This window comes from Podarcis erhardii (assembly GCF_964252035.2).
Source record: "Podarcis erhardii genome assembly, chromosome: 5".
NCBI classification, from domain to species: Eukaryota; Metazoa; Chordata; class Lepidosauria; order Squamata; family Lacertidae; genus Podarcis; species Podarcis erhardii.
In genome coordinates, this window is record NC_138509.1 from 13,835,748 (window position 1) to 13,853,497 (window position 17,750).

The 17,750-nt window shown below is 45.5% G+C and overlaps 1 protein-coding gene across 10 annotated transcripts in view; it reads left to right on the plus strand.

Moving 5' to 3' along the window:
* The window catches only part of PAX2 (paired box 2), a 138,208-nt gene that overhangs the window by 58,007 nt on the left and 62,451 nt on the right, over positions 1 to 17,750 (plus strand). For all 10 annotated transcript variants that reach the window (XM_081864353.1, XM_081864357.1, XM_081864359.1 and 7 more), the window contains 2 exons: positions 234 to 319; positions 12,323 to 12,442. In XM_081864353.1, the coding sequence (XP_081720479.1) occupies positions 234 to 319; positions 12,323 to 12,442 (206 nt within the window). The remainder of the gene's footprint in view (positions 1 to 233; positions 320 to 12,322; positions 12,443 to 17,750) is intronic.

Below are 17,750 nucleotides of genomic sequence, written 5' to 3' on the forward strand. Positions count from 1 at the left end.
TAGGAGAAACTGTTTTCAAAAGAATATGCATATTTTGCAAAATTGCATTCAAAAACATGAATGCTAAGAGAAGTGCTCACTCAAATACGTTTTTCACATTTCCGTGAGGACTTTTAATCGGAATTTGCAAACTGACACGGAAACGTGGCAAATGAGCTTAAGACGGGGGGAGAATTAAAAACCGAAAGAGACAGATTTAATAGCTAGTATGTTTGTTTGTTTTGTTTTGGCAGGATCATCCGAACCAAAGTGCAGCAGCCATTCCACCCAACACCAGATGGGAGTGCAACTGGAGTTACTGCACCTGGGCATACTATAGGTAAGATAAAACCAGAGAGGTGGGGAGGGAGGGAGAAAGTAATGTCAGGAATTGAGTGGTCTCATACACAGGTCCATAGCTGTCAACTTACAGATTTGAAAATAAGGGACCAGCAGCCTCGAAAATAAGGGATTTTGCTTAGCTCATACAGAAATCCACCACTGATGGAGCCATGCTGCTTTTGCTGCCACTGACTGTGTTTTGCAGGGGGTTGGATTAGATGATCTTAAGGGTCTACAACTCTGACCAAAGAAGAGGGGCAGACAAAACTGATGAACGACGTCCAGATGGCAAAGCTTACAGGCAGAATTAGAAACCAGGAAGAGGACCTCTTTAATAAAGAATGGGGAAAGTTTATAATTTAGTTGAAAAGCTATTGTAAAGATTTACATACCTTGGTAGGATTGACAGAAAACTTGTAGTAAAAATGTGAACTATGGATGGACAAATGTTTTATAAAAATAGTTATGAAAGGGATGCAGAGGGGGAAATCACTACATTAAGATGCTGCACTGGTTGGATGGGATGCTAAACGGCACGTCGGGGCTGCCGTCGTCCTGGCGCGAGGAGTTCCATCGGCCCTTCCCTGCCCGAGAGAGAGGGGTGGGTGGGAGAGAGACTCTCGCCCACACCGCCCATGAGCCCGGCATGAGGTGGTTGTGGTGCCACGGCGGCTGCTCCCTCCCCATCCCCTCCTCTTCCTCCTCCCTCAGGCCGCCTCCTCAGCCTCCGCTGCTGCCACCTCCAGCTTCCCCTGGCAGCGCAGCAGAAGTCTTGCAAGAGAGGGGCTGCCTGCCCACCCACCGCCACCGTCTCTTCATGACGTGTCCCTGAGGGGGAAAAGGAAGAGACGGAGACGTGGCAGCTCGTGCACACGCTCTCTCTCACGGCGGAGGACCCCGAGCCGCTGCTTCCCTCCCAAGCCCGGCGAGCATGAAACCCGGGAAATTTAAGGGACATCATCAATAAGGGATAGCAGCGGGACACGGCACTGGGATAAGGGAGTTTCCCGCCAAATAAGGGACGGTTGACAGCTATGCACAGGTCCAGCACACAGTTAAACAAAAGAACAAGATTAAGTGAGGCAAAGCTTTCATGAATGTCTCCCCAAGGCCAAAGCAGCATCGAGCCTGTCCTCTAGCTAGGCTTAGATCTTGGGCACAGAAGTTGTATGTTTGAGTGGCAGCTTGCAGTTGCTCTTCCAAAGTCATCCTCATGTTTGTATGAAAGCTTTGCTGTCCCATTGCTTGGGGCACATCTATGCAGCAAAGAAATCTTCCTTTTCAGAGGAGAAGTTGCTGCTGCTGCCTCAGAAACCTGCCTTGTACCTGTGTGAAGAAATCCCTTGTAACCACAGTTAGCAATTAGAGCCCATTTCCTGCAGGATCGAAAACGCAGTGTGCCCCATATCCATGTATACATTTCAAAAAATGGTGTTGCTCTACGCAGGTTTTATAAGTGTGCGCACACCGAGGGAGCGATAGAAGACTGAACAGAGGCTAGAATTAATTGAATAGCCTTTTCCCCAGGGATATGACTTTTGTCTCATGGATGTGAAAGGTACTTAAATTAGATCAGCTGCCAAATAATGTAAGTTTGCCAAAGAAGCGAGGGGACAAATGTAGGAGGAGCTGTCCTGTTTTCCAATGCCACATTCCTAGAACGTCTCCTCCAAAACACTGCAAGCTGGGATGCAAACAAGACTGCAGTGCAGGGAAGGAACAGCCTTTGAGGAAATGGGCATGCAGATTCTATTTCTGTGCCAAGCAGCCAAATCTTCCGTAATACAGCCTGGAAGCTGGAAGAAAAGACACCAGAGTCTGTGCACATAGAGGGGTGGTACAGCTCAATCCAGCCTCCTTGAAGGTTTTTGCTCCAAAAATTTAACCAGCTGTAGCCACCGGACTGTTCCCCAAGTCTGTTCATGGCACATTATCGCCCGAATAACATACAGTCAGGGACACGGGTGGCGCTGTGGGTTAAACCACAGAGCCTAGGACTTGCCGATCAGAAGGTCAGCAGTTCGAATCCCCACCATGGGGTGAGCTCCCATTGCTCGGTCTCTGCTCCTGCCAACCTAGCAGTTCAAAAGCACGTCAGAGTGCAAGTAGATAAATAGGTACTGCTCCGGCGGGAAGGTAAACAGGGGGGGTTGCGGCGCTCATCTTGCTTTATTGGCCGAGGGAGCCAGCATGACTAAGCCGCTTCTGGCGAACCAGAGCAGCACACAGAAACGCCATTTACCTTCCCGCCGGAGTGGTACCTATTTATCTACTAGCACTTTGATGTGCTTTCAAACTGCTAGGTTGGCAGGAGCAGGGACCGAGCAATGGGAGCTCACCCCGTTGCGGGGATTCGAACCGCCGTCCTTCTGATCGGCAAGTCCTAGGCTCTGTGGTTTAACCCGCAGCGCCACCTGCGTCCCTGTCTACACCTCTAGCTCACACCAAAGGGCAGCACGAAACAAGCAGGAACCCAACAGGTGCAAGGAGACACCTGTATTAGTCCGAGTAAGTGGTATAGATTCCAACGTTTCTTTAAAAGCAATTAGCTCTTCTCTAGGGGACTGTCAGAATCAGGATTAGCTCAAATCTATTGCAGGCTCAGCTGCCACGGAGGGAGTCCGTATGTCAGTGGCTCATTTTGGAGCTAGTCATCTAAGAAACTGTAATAGATGTAGCCTATTTCTTTTTCTGTCAGGCCCCTGATGAAGAGCTAATTGTTCAAAAGAGGTTGGGATTTATATCTCTTGGATGAATACTCTCGTTCCCTGCACCTGCTGAATTTCTGGTTCTTCTGAAGTTAGGTTCCTGCTACTTCTCCACCTGCAGTCTTTGTACATACTGATGTTAAAAATAGTGATTGATATATATATAAATTATAGTATAAATTAGTCTAGCAAATGAATTGGTTAATTATTGCAACCCTAATTTATATACAGTGGTACCTCGCAAGACGAATGCCTTGTAAGACGAAAAACTCGCAAGACGAAAGAGTTTTTCTTTTTTTTAGTTGCTTCGCAAGACGAATTTCCCTATGGGCTTGCTTCGCAAGATGAAAACATCTTGCAAGTTTGTTTCCTTTGTCTTGCAAGTTTGTTTCCTTTTTCTTGAAACCGTGCACTCAGGGGGTGCAGTTGCGACTTGACTTCGAGGAGCAACTCATAGCACGCGGTGTGGTAGCCTTTTTTGAGGTTTTTGAAGACTTTGGTGATTTTTGAAGCTTTTCCAAAATCCATGCTTTGCAAGACGAAAAAATCGCAAGATGAAAAAACTCGCAGAACGAATTAATTTCGTCTTGCGAGGTACCACTGTATTTGGATCCTGATACTGACGGTTTTGTAGTCGTTTTAAACTGTTCTGTTGATGTAACTGGGAATAGCTCATATTTCCCCCAAATTGAATTCTAAAAGCGCCTTAAAGCTATATTTTCTTTCTGACAATAGTCATTTTGCTTACTAGATGGTTAAATTTTCTATGGTTAAGGTATGGGAAACAGTCACCTTTGCAAAGATGGCAGGTGACTGCAGTGCAACTTGTGACTTTGATTAATTATAATTTATTAACAGATAGAATAGCAAGCAGAAAGCCAGTCTATCAATTAAAGACGCTTATTAGAAAGCTTATCAGGAATTTCTTGATCAGAAATTTAGTAAGGGGAGGTTAGTTGCTCAAAACCTGCCGTCACCAGTCTTGTCCCAAAATGCACAGCTAGAGGATATTGTGTATTTTGCTGGTTGCACATTAAGATGTTCCTGAGCAATGTGTTCCAGTACATTCTCTTGGTGTGGGGAGTGCTGCAGGAATGACTTTCTAATTCCTGCTTAAGATCTTAGTGGTGTCTGCATATCAGCTTAAACAGTACCCCTTCTGGAGTACTCCTTGCAGACCAAGATTACTCTATGTCCCAGAACCATAAAATGTGCAGAGATTCTGTGGCTAGCTTAGGGTTTCCTTGGCTGATAAACTGAGGAAGAAGGGGTTCCCCAGGGGCAGGAAATTTAAAAACCACAGCGGCGAGGGATTTTATGGTGGTGGTGGCGGCAATGGTGATGAGACGCCCGGCAGTGATTGGCCGTGGTGCCCTGATGTCACAGAGGGGAAAGGCAGGCGGAATAGGCTGAAGGTTATTATTGCCTGAGGCACTCTACCCAAAAGAGCAACTGGGACTAGGAAAGTGATGCATAAGGAGGTGCATAAGAAAGGATAAAGTTAAAGGAAAATGGGGGGCTGAAGCTAAAAAGACGCAAGCAATTGCATGCTACGTCAGCTGAAGCATAGTGTTCAGTTCACGAGAAGCAATGGCACCACTCTTTTGTACTGGAGCAAAATGTCCAGTTCTGAGCACTGCAGTTAAAGGAGGACATCAACCAAGTGTAATGTGAGGCTTTGGGGAAGCAGCTTCCTCCCTCCCTTTAGCTGTGGATAAGCAGAACAAAGCAAAAATAGCCATTTAAAGAGATTTTAATGATCACAGCGAAAGAACGAAGAGTCTATTCTCGGAGTAAAGGTGCTCCCAATTAAGGTTTCCACCCACTCCCCCCCGAGTCACTTCCTCGTCTTGCAACCTGATCTCGCAACCGCTGTGCCTTCTGTGCAGCTACCTTGTCTAATCTATGTGACCTTGGACTGATCGGCTGGACATTTTCCAGCGAACCGGAGTCCATTAACTCTCTCTCTCTCTCTCTCTCTCTCTCTCTTCTGGTTCTTCTTCTCCTAGCTGTTCACCACCCAGTTCTTCCCAACTTTTGTCTTCAGAACTGTGCCCCTCTGCAAACCACTGTTCCAATTTTATACTGTTCCACTGCTTCTGGGCAGCTTCAGGATCCTGGTTAGGAGCAGGGGAAGGGGGAGGCTCCCACCATTCCTCCTTTGTGCAGCCCTCCTCAGCACAGTCTCTGACATGTAATGTACCTGGAGGAGAGCTACAAAGATTGTGAAGAGCCTAGACAGCAATTCTTGGTGAAAAGTTGAAGGAACTGCCTTTGTTTAGTCTGGAAGGGGCAGCTAAGAGGCAATATGATAGCCACCTAAAAATATTTTGATAGTGTCTCATGGATGATGGAGGGCAGGAAGGAGCTGCAGAGAGTAGGATTCAAATTAATGGGTTCACATTATAAGAACTTTCTGATGGTACAAGCTGCTTAACAATGGGCCTGATGGTCACCTGTCGGGGATGCTGGAGCACTGAACTTCCTACGGAGGACCTTAAGGTCTATAAATAGCAACACCCTAGAGGTCCCAGGCCCTAAGGAAGTCAGATTAGCCTCAACCAGAGCCAGGGCCTTTTCAACACTGGCTCCGGCCTGGTGGAACACTCTGTCTTATGAAACCAGAGCCCTGCGGGATCTGATTTCTTTCTGCAGGGCCTGTAAGACAGAGTTGTTCCACCTGGCCTTCGGCTTGGAATCAATTTGATTCCCTCCCCCTCTTCTTTTTTCCTTTCTCCTCCTGTGATGGAACGCCTATTTGGGGACTTCCCTGGGTTTTTTCTGGCCCATGTTAGGACCACAGTCTGGATAGTTAGCCTAGGTGAAGACTTGACGTTTTCATCCCCAAAAAAGTTTTTGATTTGAATTTCCATTGAAATGAGGCTGTATTTTAATGTTTTAATGTTGTGTTTTAATCTAGTTTTTAAGTTGTATTTCAATCAATTTGCTTTTATATCAGGTATTAGCCGCCCCGAGCCCGGTCTTGGTTGGGGAGGGCAGGGTATATTAAAACTATATTATTATTATTATTATTATTAGCAGGGGGACAGATGAAACGACCCTAGAGATGCCTCCAAACTCGGTGATTCAATTACCGTTTTTTTTGCTATATAAGACTCACTTTTTCCCTCCTAAAAAGTATGGGGAAATGTGTGTGCATCCTATGGAGCGAATGCAGGCTGTGCAGCTATCCCAGAAGCCAGAACAGCAAGAGAGATCGCTTCTTTCACTGCGCAGCGATGTCTCTTGCTATTCTGGCTTCTGGGATTCACAATATTATTTTTTCTTGTTTTCCTCCTCCAAAAACTAGGTGCGTCTTGTGGTCTGGTGCGTCTTATAGAGCGAAAAATACGGTAATATGGCAATTCACCTTCCACCAGCATCAATTTTCAGCATTGCCAGCAGGGCAGGCTGGATGTTTCTGGGGACCCTTGAGCAGAGGATGTCAGTGGGCCCCTTTCTCCCTTCCTTTCTTCCTTAAACCACACTCCTCCCTACCTCTTGGGCTCCCCCCTTTAAAGTAAAACAGACCTTGAATAACAGGGCAATGGCAATGTTTCAATGGTGTTTCAGACATACGCGGTTTCACTTAAACACGAGGTGCCTTGGACCGTAACCCTAAATGGAGAGCTGTTTGTAATCAGTATGGCAAACTGCAGTCCTGCACAGGTCTGCGGAGCAGAATCGGCCTGCCTGTGGGGCAGAGTGAAGTATCTCCCTCAGGTGGCAGAAGTACAAGCGCTGGCACCCTGCCCACCCCATGGCATAGTGCACAGTGTCGCCACTCATCTTCCCTGCCATAGGGCAGAGAACACTGCTCTGGTCAGACCTCACCTGGAGTACTGTGTCCAGTTCTGGGCACCACAGTTCAAGAAGGACACTGACAAACTGGAACGTGTCCAGAGGAGGGCAACCAAAATGGTCAAAGGCCTGGAAACGATGCCTTATGAGGAACGGCTAAGGGAGCTGGGCATGTTTAGCTTGGAGAAGAGGAGGTTAAGGGGTGATATGATAGTCATGTTCAAATATATAAAAGGATGTCACATAGAGGAGGGAGAAAGGTTGTTTTCTGCTGCTCCAGAGAAGCGGACACGGAGAAATGGTTCCAAACTACAAGAAAGAAGATTCCACCTAAACATTAGGAAGAACTTCCTGACAGTAAAAGCTGTTTGACAGTGGAATTTGCTGCCAAGGAGTGTGGTGGAGTCTCCTTCTTTGGAGGTCTTTAAGCAGAGGCTTGACAACCATATGTCAGGAGTGCTCTGATGGTGTTTCCTGCTTGGCAGGGGGTTGGACTCGATGGCCCTTGTGGTCTTTTCCAACTCTGATTCTATGATTCTATGAGATGCAGCACTGAGGGCCTTCTGGCGGTTCCCTCATTGCGAGAAGTGAGGTTTCAGGGAACCAGACAGAGGGCCTTCTTGGTAGTGGCACCTGCCCTGTGGAACACCCCCCATCAGATGTCAAGGAAATAAAAAGCTATCTGATATTTAGAAGACATCTGAAGGCAGCACTGTTTAGGGAAGTTTTTTAATATTTAATGCTGTCTTGTTTTTAACACTCAATTGGAAGCCGCCCAGAGTGGCTGGGGAAACTCAGCCAGATGGGCGGGGTATAAATAATAAATTATTATTATGATTATTATTATTATAGCAATGCCATGAGGTGCGCCCTAACTCTCTCCGAGTTTGGCAATGGGTTTGCAGTGTTCAGTTGCTGGCAAAAGTGGGCCACAGCCGTGTGGGGAAATGGCTGCACATTCCTGTTTCGCCTCAGGTGCTGAAACAGGACAGGCCGCCCCACCTAATGAGACTCGTTTAACTTGTGTTGGGATGCAGATACATACCCTGGAAGGAAAATGGGATTTTGCTGGTTAGTTGTACAGTCATATGGGAAATGTGTTGTTTAACTGAGTGACACTTATCAGCAACAGTGAGCTCCAGTAACCAATTACAGTGGTACCTTGGTTCGCAAACGGCTTAGTTGTCGAACAAATTGGCTCCCAAACGCTGCAAACCAGAAGTTCTGGTATGCGAAAGTGTTTTCGGAAGCCGAACATCTGATTCGGCTTCCGTTTGAGTGCAGGAAGCTCCTGCAGCCAATCGGAAGCCACGCCTTGGTTTTTGAGTGGTTTTGGAAGTCGAATGGACTCCTGGAACGGATTATGTTCGAGAACCAAGGTATGGGCTTGTTTGGAAGGAGTGAGCCTATGCAGGGGATATTCCCATGAAGACTTTCACTGTTAACCATGCTGTGATTCTAATATTTACATGTCGTGTAATAGACTCTTGCAAAATAGTGGGTATGTGTCAGTGGTGTGTGGGGAAATTTTTCATAGGAGAAAGTTAGGGCCAGAGGCACCAGCTTGTGAGGGGGATTGGGGGGGGGGCCGACATAGCAACGCCCCGTTTGTGAGCATCATGCCTCCCTCCCTAAGCCAGGCAGAAGCTTCCTGGATTTTGGGAAGGAGGTGTCAGGCCTCTAAAGGGATGCTTGAGCCTTTGTATTCCTTTCAAAAGTTGGGTGGGCTTTGGGAAAGTGGCAGGAGGGTCTTGGCCCCATCTGAGCATCGTGCCCCCCCCCAACAGATGAGCAGAAACTTCCTGGTCTTTGGGAAGGAGGCAGCAGGCTTTAATACTTTAATACCCTCTGATTTACTGGGAACATTTAGGGGATTAAGCTAGTCCCCATAGTCCACTGACCACACGCCACTGGTATGTGTGTGTTTTAAACAAGCAACTTCCCAGCTCTTGTGTTCACAGAAAACTATGTTCAGAAGTATGGTGTTCATTTACTGCTAAAAAACATAGCAAGCAGGAGGGCTTGGGTGAGATATATCAGTGGCTAAGAAATACAACTGGTGAACTTAGAAGAGTTTCTTTCTTTTTTTAAACTGTCATTAAAAAATGATTTTAACTTCGACATGACAGTTTGGGCCAACAATTGCCCTGCAGTAAACTCAAACTTCTCTAAGCATGAATATGCCTTATTTTTGTAACGTGAAATCTGATTTAAAAGAGTTGCAAAGCTGCTCTGAGGATGGGCAAGGTGAGCTTGTGGCAGCACAGGCACTTTGCATAACATTTGCACATGCTAATTGATGCAAATTTGGAAGGATTGCTATAATTTAAATAGTGAGGAAGACTGGGACCAGGTGATCCCTCCCTCTGCTCTCCAGGCACTAACTGCCAATGGGCAACTTTCGTGTTACCCTGCTCTCCCTTCCAATAGTTCTCCATCATTAAATGGTACCCAGAATGGACAGGCCTGCAAATGGAAGATGTCTTCAAATGCAGGAAGACTGTTCTCTAGCTCAGACATCCCCTCAAATGCAGGACGATGCTCATTAATGGCTTGGACAGTCCCCACTCTTGCACTGTTTTGCCATAGGGCAAAAACCTTCCTGTTTATGCCTCCTTAAAAAGAAAAAGAAAACAGAAAACAGATGTTTTTATCCAACAACTCTGTTTTATCTGCTGCTCTTGTCTCTGCTGTTACGCTGTATTTTGCTTTTGCATTTTATTGCATTTCGTGGTTCATTTTAATTGCTGTTAAGAACTCAAAGTGATGCGTAGGCACAAATACATCAAATTATGACATAACTAACCTAACAAAACAGGCACCTGCCAATCAGTGCTGACGCACAGAATAGGTTTTCTTTGAATTGCCTTTTATTGAGCTTAACGCCGGATAAAGAGGTAGCTTTCTAACTGCAAGCCATGGATCTACTTCACACAACCCAATAAGCCAATATTTAGAGGAGAGATGTTTGTGGCCATTTTGCCTCCATTCTAGTCCTTCTTGCTCTCCCTTCAAGGTTTGCTCCAGGATTCCTGATTAACCAGGAATTCTAACCAATAACAAACCAGTCCAGCTGGGGTCCTTTCAGAATGGCTTCACGGCTCACTTTATGTTCTGTTTATATGCTTGGTTAGAGCATGGCGCTGATAATGCTAAGGTTGCAGGTTCGATTCCTCCGTTTGCATCGCAGGGGGTTGGACAAGATGGTCCTCAGAGTCCCTTCCAAATCTATGATTCTAAACTTCCTTGATATTCAGTGTTGGAAAGCACCTATTTTGGCTGTCTCGGGGGGTGAGGCTGTTGGGGAGGAGAGTGGCCCTTTCAGATTAAGTTCCTGGGGGAGCAAACTTTCTCTGCTGGCAGACCTGTAGCTGGGTTGGGTCAGGGAGAGGCTGTTTGCCTTTAGAATTGCATGTACATGGTTCAATATATCAACAGCCTTTACGAAAGGAGTATTTGAAAAAGGCTGTGGACTGCATGTCATGAGGAAACAGGCCTTTCCCCCCACATGCTCACCCCCCACAACTGGAGCAGGTGCTGGGAAGAAAACTTCCAGCGGTTGGGGCATTTTTAGACCAAAAAAACATGGTGGCTTGTTTAAACACGCTTGGACTACTGCAATGCGCTCTACATGGGGCTACCTTTGAAGGTGACCCAGAAACTACAATTAATTCAGAATGCAACAGCTAGACTGGTGACTGGGAGTGGCCGCCAAGACCACCTAACACCAGTCCTGAAAGACCTACATTTGCTCCCAGTACGTTTCTGAGCACAATTCAAAGAGTTGGTGCTGACCTTTAAAGCCCTAAACTGCCTTGGCCCAGTATACCTGAAGGAGCGTCTCCACCCCCACCGTCCAGCCCGGACACTGAGGTCCAGCTCCAAGGGCCTTCTGATAGTTCCGTCACTGCGGGAAGTGAGGTTACAGGGAACCAGGCAGAGGGCCTTCTCGGTGCTGGCACCTGCCCTGTGGAACACCCTCCCATCAAATGTCAAGGAAACAAACAACTACCTGACTTTTAGAAGACACCTGAAGGCAGCCCTGTTTAGGGAAGTTTTTAATGTTTGATGTTCTATCATGTTTTTAATATTCTGTTGGGAGCCGACCAGAGTGGCTGGGGAAACCCAGCCAGATGGGTGGGGTATAAATATATTATTAATAATAATAATATCTCTGCAAATGTGGGTTTGGCAACCCATGTGTGTTTAGCTGCCATGTAATTCTGCCCTCTATTGACCATGAGACTGGCATCTAGTTTGCGACAGTTCTAGTATCCAACAGTATAAGCGAGGATACACTTTAGAAGGTGAGCAGAATGACAATGGGCCGTAAATAGGGCTTTAATTATGGGGAGGGGTGTCAGGAAGCTGGAGAGTCCTTTAGCGAAATCCACAAACCAAGTCCCCTAGTCCCTAAATTTAACTAAATCATATATACCTGTTAGACACGGTTGCCAAGGGCACCATCACAAAAGTTAAGAGGGCTGACCAACCCTCAAGTGTACCTTCTGTAACTCAAGCACTGGTCGTAAATAATATCTTCTCTTGTGTGAGCTGCAGCTGCAGGTTTAACTCCTTTAAAAGTTACTGTCATGTTGCAAAATTCTAATCTTCCTTACCGGATCTGAATATTCATTCTCTCTCTTTCACCGGCCAACCCACTATGCCTAGTCTTGTGGAATGCTCTTCCAACAGAGATTCAGGAGGCATCTTCAATTTTTATGCATTTCCTGAAAACTTTTCTAATCTGCTAGGCTTCTGCAGACAATTAAAGAGAGAGAGGGAAAAATATATTCTTTTTACAGTTAGACTGTGATCTATGATTTTGGTTTTTTATAGGAGAATACGTGTGTGTGTGTGTGTGTGTGTGTGTGTGTGTGTGTTGTACAGTGCTTTGATTTTTATTATTATTTAAAAATGCATTATACACATTTCCATTCTGAAAATAAGTAAATAAATCCTACGCACAATGGAGTCTTGTAAAACACAAACCAAAATAGACATACAGTGGTACCTTGGGTTAAGTACTTAATTCGTTCCGGAGGTCTGTTCTTAACCTGAAACTGTTCTTAACCTGAAGCACCACTTTAGCTAATGGGGCCTCCCGCTGCCACTGTGCGATTTCTGTTCTCATCCTGAAGCAAAGTTCTTAACCCGAGGTACTATTTCTGGGTTAGCGGAGTCTGTAACCTGAAGCGTCTGTAACCCAAGGTACCACTGTAGGCGAATTCGATTGCAGAGCTGGGGTTTTCAGCTTACCAGGAGAATTCTAGCCAGCCTTGAACATACTGAGATAGGTTGTGTGACAGAAATAAGTGTTTTGCAAAGGATTTACGAGCTATGTTGGCAACTGAAAGGCATTTTTGGCGAAGGGGTGGGGTCTCCCTTAGCCGGGTGAGCAGGGCTACCTCTGGAGAGGCTAGGGTGTGCTCCTGTAGCGTTTCTACCTTCTGCTCTCCTCATGGGCCTCTCTCCCTTTTCATTTTGTCCAGTTCCCAGTACAGCCTCCCCTCCCGTCTCCAGTGCCTCCAATGATCCGGTGGGCTCCTACTCCATTAATGGGATTCTGGGGATTCCTCGGTCGAATGGAGAGAAGAGGAAACGTGACGAAGGTAGGGGGAGGGAGGGGTTCATCCTCCCTTCATTTATTTCCTTTTTCTTTCTCCCCCCTTTGCTCTGCCCCTCTCATTCCCATTCTCTTTGCCCTCCCTCTTACCACCCCTAAGCTCCAGTTTTGGACCAGGATTCGCAGGTGCTTTGCATATTGGATTAGTCATAGATTAGGGATGGTTCCCTACCACCACCACCAGCACCACCACAACAACTCGACTGGCCCGGAAAGTCTTTCATGACCAGCTGAATTCTCGTTAGGAGGCAAAGCCAGCCGATTTCGTTCCCGGAGCCAAGGCACAAACTCCCCTCCCGGTTTCTAGATTGAGCCTTGGACTCACACCAAGGTGGCTCATCCTGAATTTCTAATCAAAGGCAGCAAAAGGGTGATTCTGGAAAGATCCACTTTGTATACCCAACCCCCTAGCAATATTTAAGACAAGAAACAAAACCTGGCTTTCAGGGCCAGGGAAGAGAAGGTTTAGGAATGTGAGAATTATTTTTAAGGAGAGAGAGAGAGACAGCTGTTGTGTTTTGGCACCCTACAAATAAAACATGCATTCAGAATTGAAAAATGGGGGGGAAATATACTCCTCTTTTTGCCAATCTCTTTAGCTCATGGTTTGCAAGCCCAAAATGAAAGAATTTAGTTGTGCAATGTATTTGATCAATGCGATCTTCTACAGATTAGCTTCTCTGGTGTCTCTGTCCTTAAGTCGTCCGCAACTGGACCTAATGTTAAAGGGGTCCCTTTAGGCTTTTCACACTGACGAATGTGATTTTTGGGAAGCATTCAGAAAAAGGTAGAGATATAATTTCCTTTCCTTCCAGAAGGATATGTTTTTATGCGCAGCACCACAACCAATTCATAGTCTTTCACTAGGCAATGGTGACTTTTGCCTATACTGTTCCATCAAACGCTGATCCTCACATGCCAGTCCATGTTGCCAGGTACCAATAACGCTTCCTGAAAATGTAGATGGTCTCCGTTTGTTTCCAGCTGGTATATGCTCAGTGTTTGTTGTTTGTTTGGTATATGCTCAGTGTTTGTTGGCATGAACTGATATGCGCACTCATGCTTATAACTCTGTGCTTATAAACACAGTGAAAACTCTTGGCTTAAGCTTGATATTCATGTGTGGAAACGATACCATCCAGATGAAAATTTTAACTGAAAAAAAAAACTGAGAAGAAAAAATGGATGTGGGCAAAGGAATTGCTGGTGGCAGGATTCTTACCATAGGAGCTGGTGGTGAGGCTGAGGGTGTGATCTGTGATCAATGCTCAGCAATCGCTGGTTCCCCTTCTGCAATGCAGAACAAAAACACTGGAATTACGTGGTGGTTGTAAAGATAAATGAATGAGCGTACAATGTGCTTCGAACGTTCAAAAAGCACAATATAAACGAACACTGTTGTGCTGTTGTTGTTGTTCTAATCAATTTTGAAGGGCTGCATGGACTCCTGAGAGATTAATAGCACAACTGTATGTCCACTAAGTCCCATAGAATTCAATGGAACTTTTTGCCAATTCAGAGAAAACACCTGAAAGTAAACTCCATTGGGCTTAATGGGACTTACTTCTAAGTAATAATAATAATAATATTTATACCCTGTCCATCTGGCTGGGTTTCCCCAGCCATTTTGCAGAGGCCTATGCTGCCAGGCTACAATTCAATGTTTATTTACCTCAAACCACATCAAACTCATTGAGACATATAGAGGATTGTAAAACATTTATGGCGACATATGCTTTTATTTTATTTACTTATTGTGTTTATATCCCACCTTTTTCTCCAAGGAAGCAACCCTGTGAAATAGGTTAGGCTGAGAGGCAGCAACTCAGCCAAGGTCACTCAGTTAGTTTCTTGGCCAAGGGAGAATTTGAACCCAAGTCTCCCACTACATCACACCGACACGCCACACTGCCTGCCAGCAAGATGCTGAGTTTTCTTTTCTTTTCTTTTGGAAGTTTCTAGCCCTCCTGGAAAGAAAGTTGTAACACAAAATGTGCAGGCAATCATCTAAGCGATTTCTGTGAAACGAGCCTGCCTGCCTCTCGCTGCTTCCACTTTTCAGTCTTTTTAGCCTATGAGTGAAGTCAGAGTTGTGCTTAGATGCCAGGCTAAATCCCTGGGGTCCCAAAGAGCTCATATTTACCCCTCTCCTTTAACGCACTTTTCTTTCCTGCTTCTCCCTCATTTTCTAGTCCTTGAAACTTCCATTGTTTGCCCTTCCTTTCTTTCAAGCAACTGCAATACATCTTTCTTGTGGGGGGATAATCTAAGCTTAGGTTCTCCCTAGAAGCTATTCTCTGCAAATGCTACAGCATAATAGGTGTTAGGCTGGGTAGGTGTTAAAGAACACACACACACACAGCAAATGGAAAATACAAAAAAATTGCAAAGAGACTTAGGCATATCTTCTGCTCTGCGGGAACTGAAGAATTCATGATATAGTCAATGTACAGTACAATGATGTACATGTCTACTCAGAAGTAAATCTCTTTGTTTTTAATGGGTCTTACTCCCAGGTACATATTGGTGCAAAATGAGCACTACTTAAATATAGACAGATATAAAATAATCTGATAAGCTTTAACACAATTAAATTATTATGAATAAAATAAACAATATATTACAACATCCTATTAGTTTTCTCACTGGCTTTGCAGTTTGGGCAGGACAGTGATTTTGCTGGGAAAATTAGGGAAAGTACGACCTGCATTGATTAAAAAATTTAAAACAATTTTTGTACCCAGTATAAAATCATAAGTGCCCAAGGTAAAATAAGACGTGAAAAGAAAAACAATTGTTAAGATACACCCGTGTGAAAAAAAGACAAAAAACGCCCCTTATAGGCTCACAAGGTTGTTACTGTGCTTATCCTAAACTTAGCCTCATACGGTGCTTTTATGGATTCAGCCTGTATGCTTTTCCTTACTATTTTACCTGTAATTTTTTCTAATTAAAAAAATCCCACTGTTTTATCATTTTTTTATTTGTTACATTTCCACAGCACCATTCATCCGAAGATTACAAGGCAGTTTACAATATAAAAACACAAAAATGCATACCATAATAACAAGCAAAAACAATTGCACACACACACCCCAGTTTAATAGGTCATGGAGTGTTTAATTAGCCAAAGGCCTGGGAAGAGGAGAATGTTTTTGCCTGGCACCTAAAGATATGTAATGAAGGAACCAGGCAAGCCTTCCTGAGGAGAGCATTCCACAAGTGGGGAGTAACCACTTTCATTTTAAGAATGAAAGTGGATCACTTGGCTTTCCACAACCCCAGTGACTACAGGCCTGGAAGTAAGCTCAGCTGAATGGGACTTATGCATCTAAAACATGCAGTAACCGGGCCAGATTAAGATTGGTTGAAGCTTTAGGGCTCTTTTAATCTGTAGGGGGTGGAGGGGCATGGCTGTTTATACTGCTGAGATGCATCGCTCTGGTTAAAGGCGCCCCAATTGGATGCCTCTGATACAAGCACAAAGTCTTCACTTGCAGTCGTTTCATGCCTCCTTCTTTGCAACAGCCATGCAGGGTAGGCTAGGGTCAGAGTTGGTGAGTGACCCAGAGTGAGCAAAAAGAATAAGAGTTAAAATGAGAAAATGCACATGGTCAAAGTATTTTCTTTTTGCTTACCAAGGTCTGCATAATATTTTGTTGTTTGTGAAACAGAAGTCCACAGTTTATTTGTAGTTCTTAAGATAACGCAAGTCACCTTATTTTATGCATTCCTATTTAGGGAAACTAGGGACGCGGGTGGCGCTGTGGGTTAAACCACTGAGCCTAGGGCTTGCCAATCAGAAGGTCGGCGGTTCGAATCCCCGCGACGGGGTGAGCTCCCGTTGCTCGGTCCCTGCTCCTGCCAACCTAGCAGTTCGAAAGCACATCAAAGTGCAAGTAGATAAATAGGTACTGCTCTGGGAGGAAGGTAAATGGTGTTTCCGTGCGCTGCTCTGGTTCGCCAGAAGCGGCTTAGTCATGCTGGCCACATGACCCGGAAGCTGTACGCCGGCTCCCTCAGCCAATAAAGCGAGATGAGCGCCGCAACCCCAGAGTTGGCCACAACTGGACCTAATGGTCAGGGGTCCCTTTTCCTTTATTTAGGGAAAGGGACCCCCAATTTTAAGAAAAGCACCAGGACTCCCAACTACCTTGATCTGGCCTTGAATTTAGGCAATCACATCTGTCCAGATCAGCTCCAACCCACAAAAACCAATGCCCCAAGTATCAGTCTTGAGGGTGCCGCAATGCTCGTAATTGTTTTTGCTGCAACGGCCCAAAAAGGAATAGGGAATTACACTTATTGTCCATTTTAGGGTGGACAAAAATAAGTTGAGGCAGAGTGCTTGATTGCCTGTGTCTATGTAACTGTAGGAACAAGAGAGGCTGTAATTTATAGATTGAAGAGATCTGTAGATTAGGGTCCCACACAGGAGCGACAGAGACATCAGCTTGCGGAAGCCCATTTAAGACTCAGAGAGGCGTGATGCTAGAGTGGCCTGGTATCTCAAATGTCATAATTGCTGCCTTCCCAAATCAAGAAATAAGTGGTTTGAGCTTTCCCTCCATTTCTGGCCCCGAGCCAAATGTAATTGAGACAAAGCGAAGGGGAAAAGAAATGTTTGCAAAGCTTACTCTTGATTAAGTTGAGCAATTCAGTGGGGAAAGGATTAAGCAAGGGAACGCACTGTGTCAAGTTCCTGAGGGAAGCGAGACCCCTGCCGAAAGTGGGTGAAGGTTCTGCTACCTTTGGTAAGCGAAAGAATGATGTCCATCAACATTTGGTGATCTTCTAGGTAAAGGTAAAGGGACCCCTGACCATTAGGTCCATTTGTGACCGACTCTGGGGTTGCGGCGCTCATCTCGCTTTATTGGCCGAGGGAGCCGGCGTACAGCTTCCGGGTCATGTGGCCAGCATGACTAAGCCGCTTCTGGTGAACCAGAGCAGCGCACGGAAACGCCGTTTACCTTCCCACTGGAGCAGTACCTATTTATCTACTTGCACTTTGACGTGCTTTCGAACTGCTAGGTTGGCAGGAGCTGGGACCAAACAATGGGAGCTCACCCTGTCGTGGGGATTCAAACCGCTGACCTTCTGATCAGGAAGTCCTAGGCTCTGTGGTTTAACCCACAGCGCTACCCGTGTCTCCTTCTACCGGTCTACAATAGAAAGCGTCCTTTCATACTGCATCACGGTGTGGTAGGCTGGTTTGACATCAACTGATAAGAAGTGCCTACAGAGGGTGGTGAATACAGCACAAAATATTATGGGCTGTCCCGTGAATCCGCTGG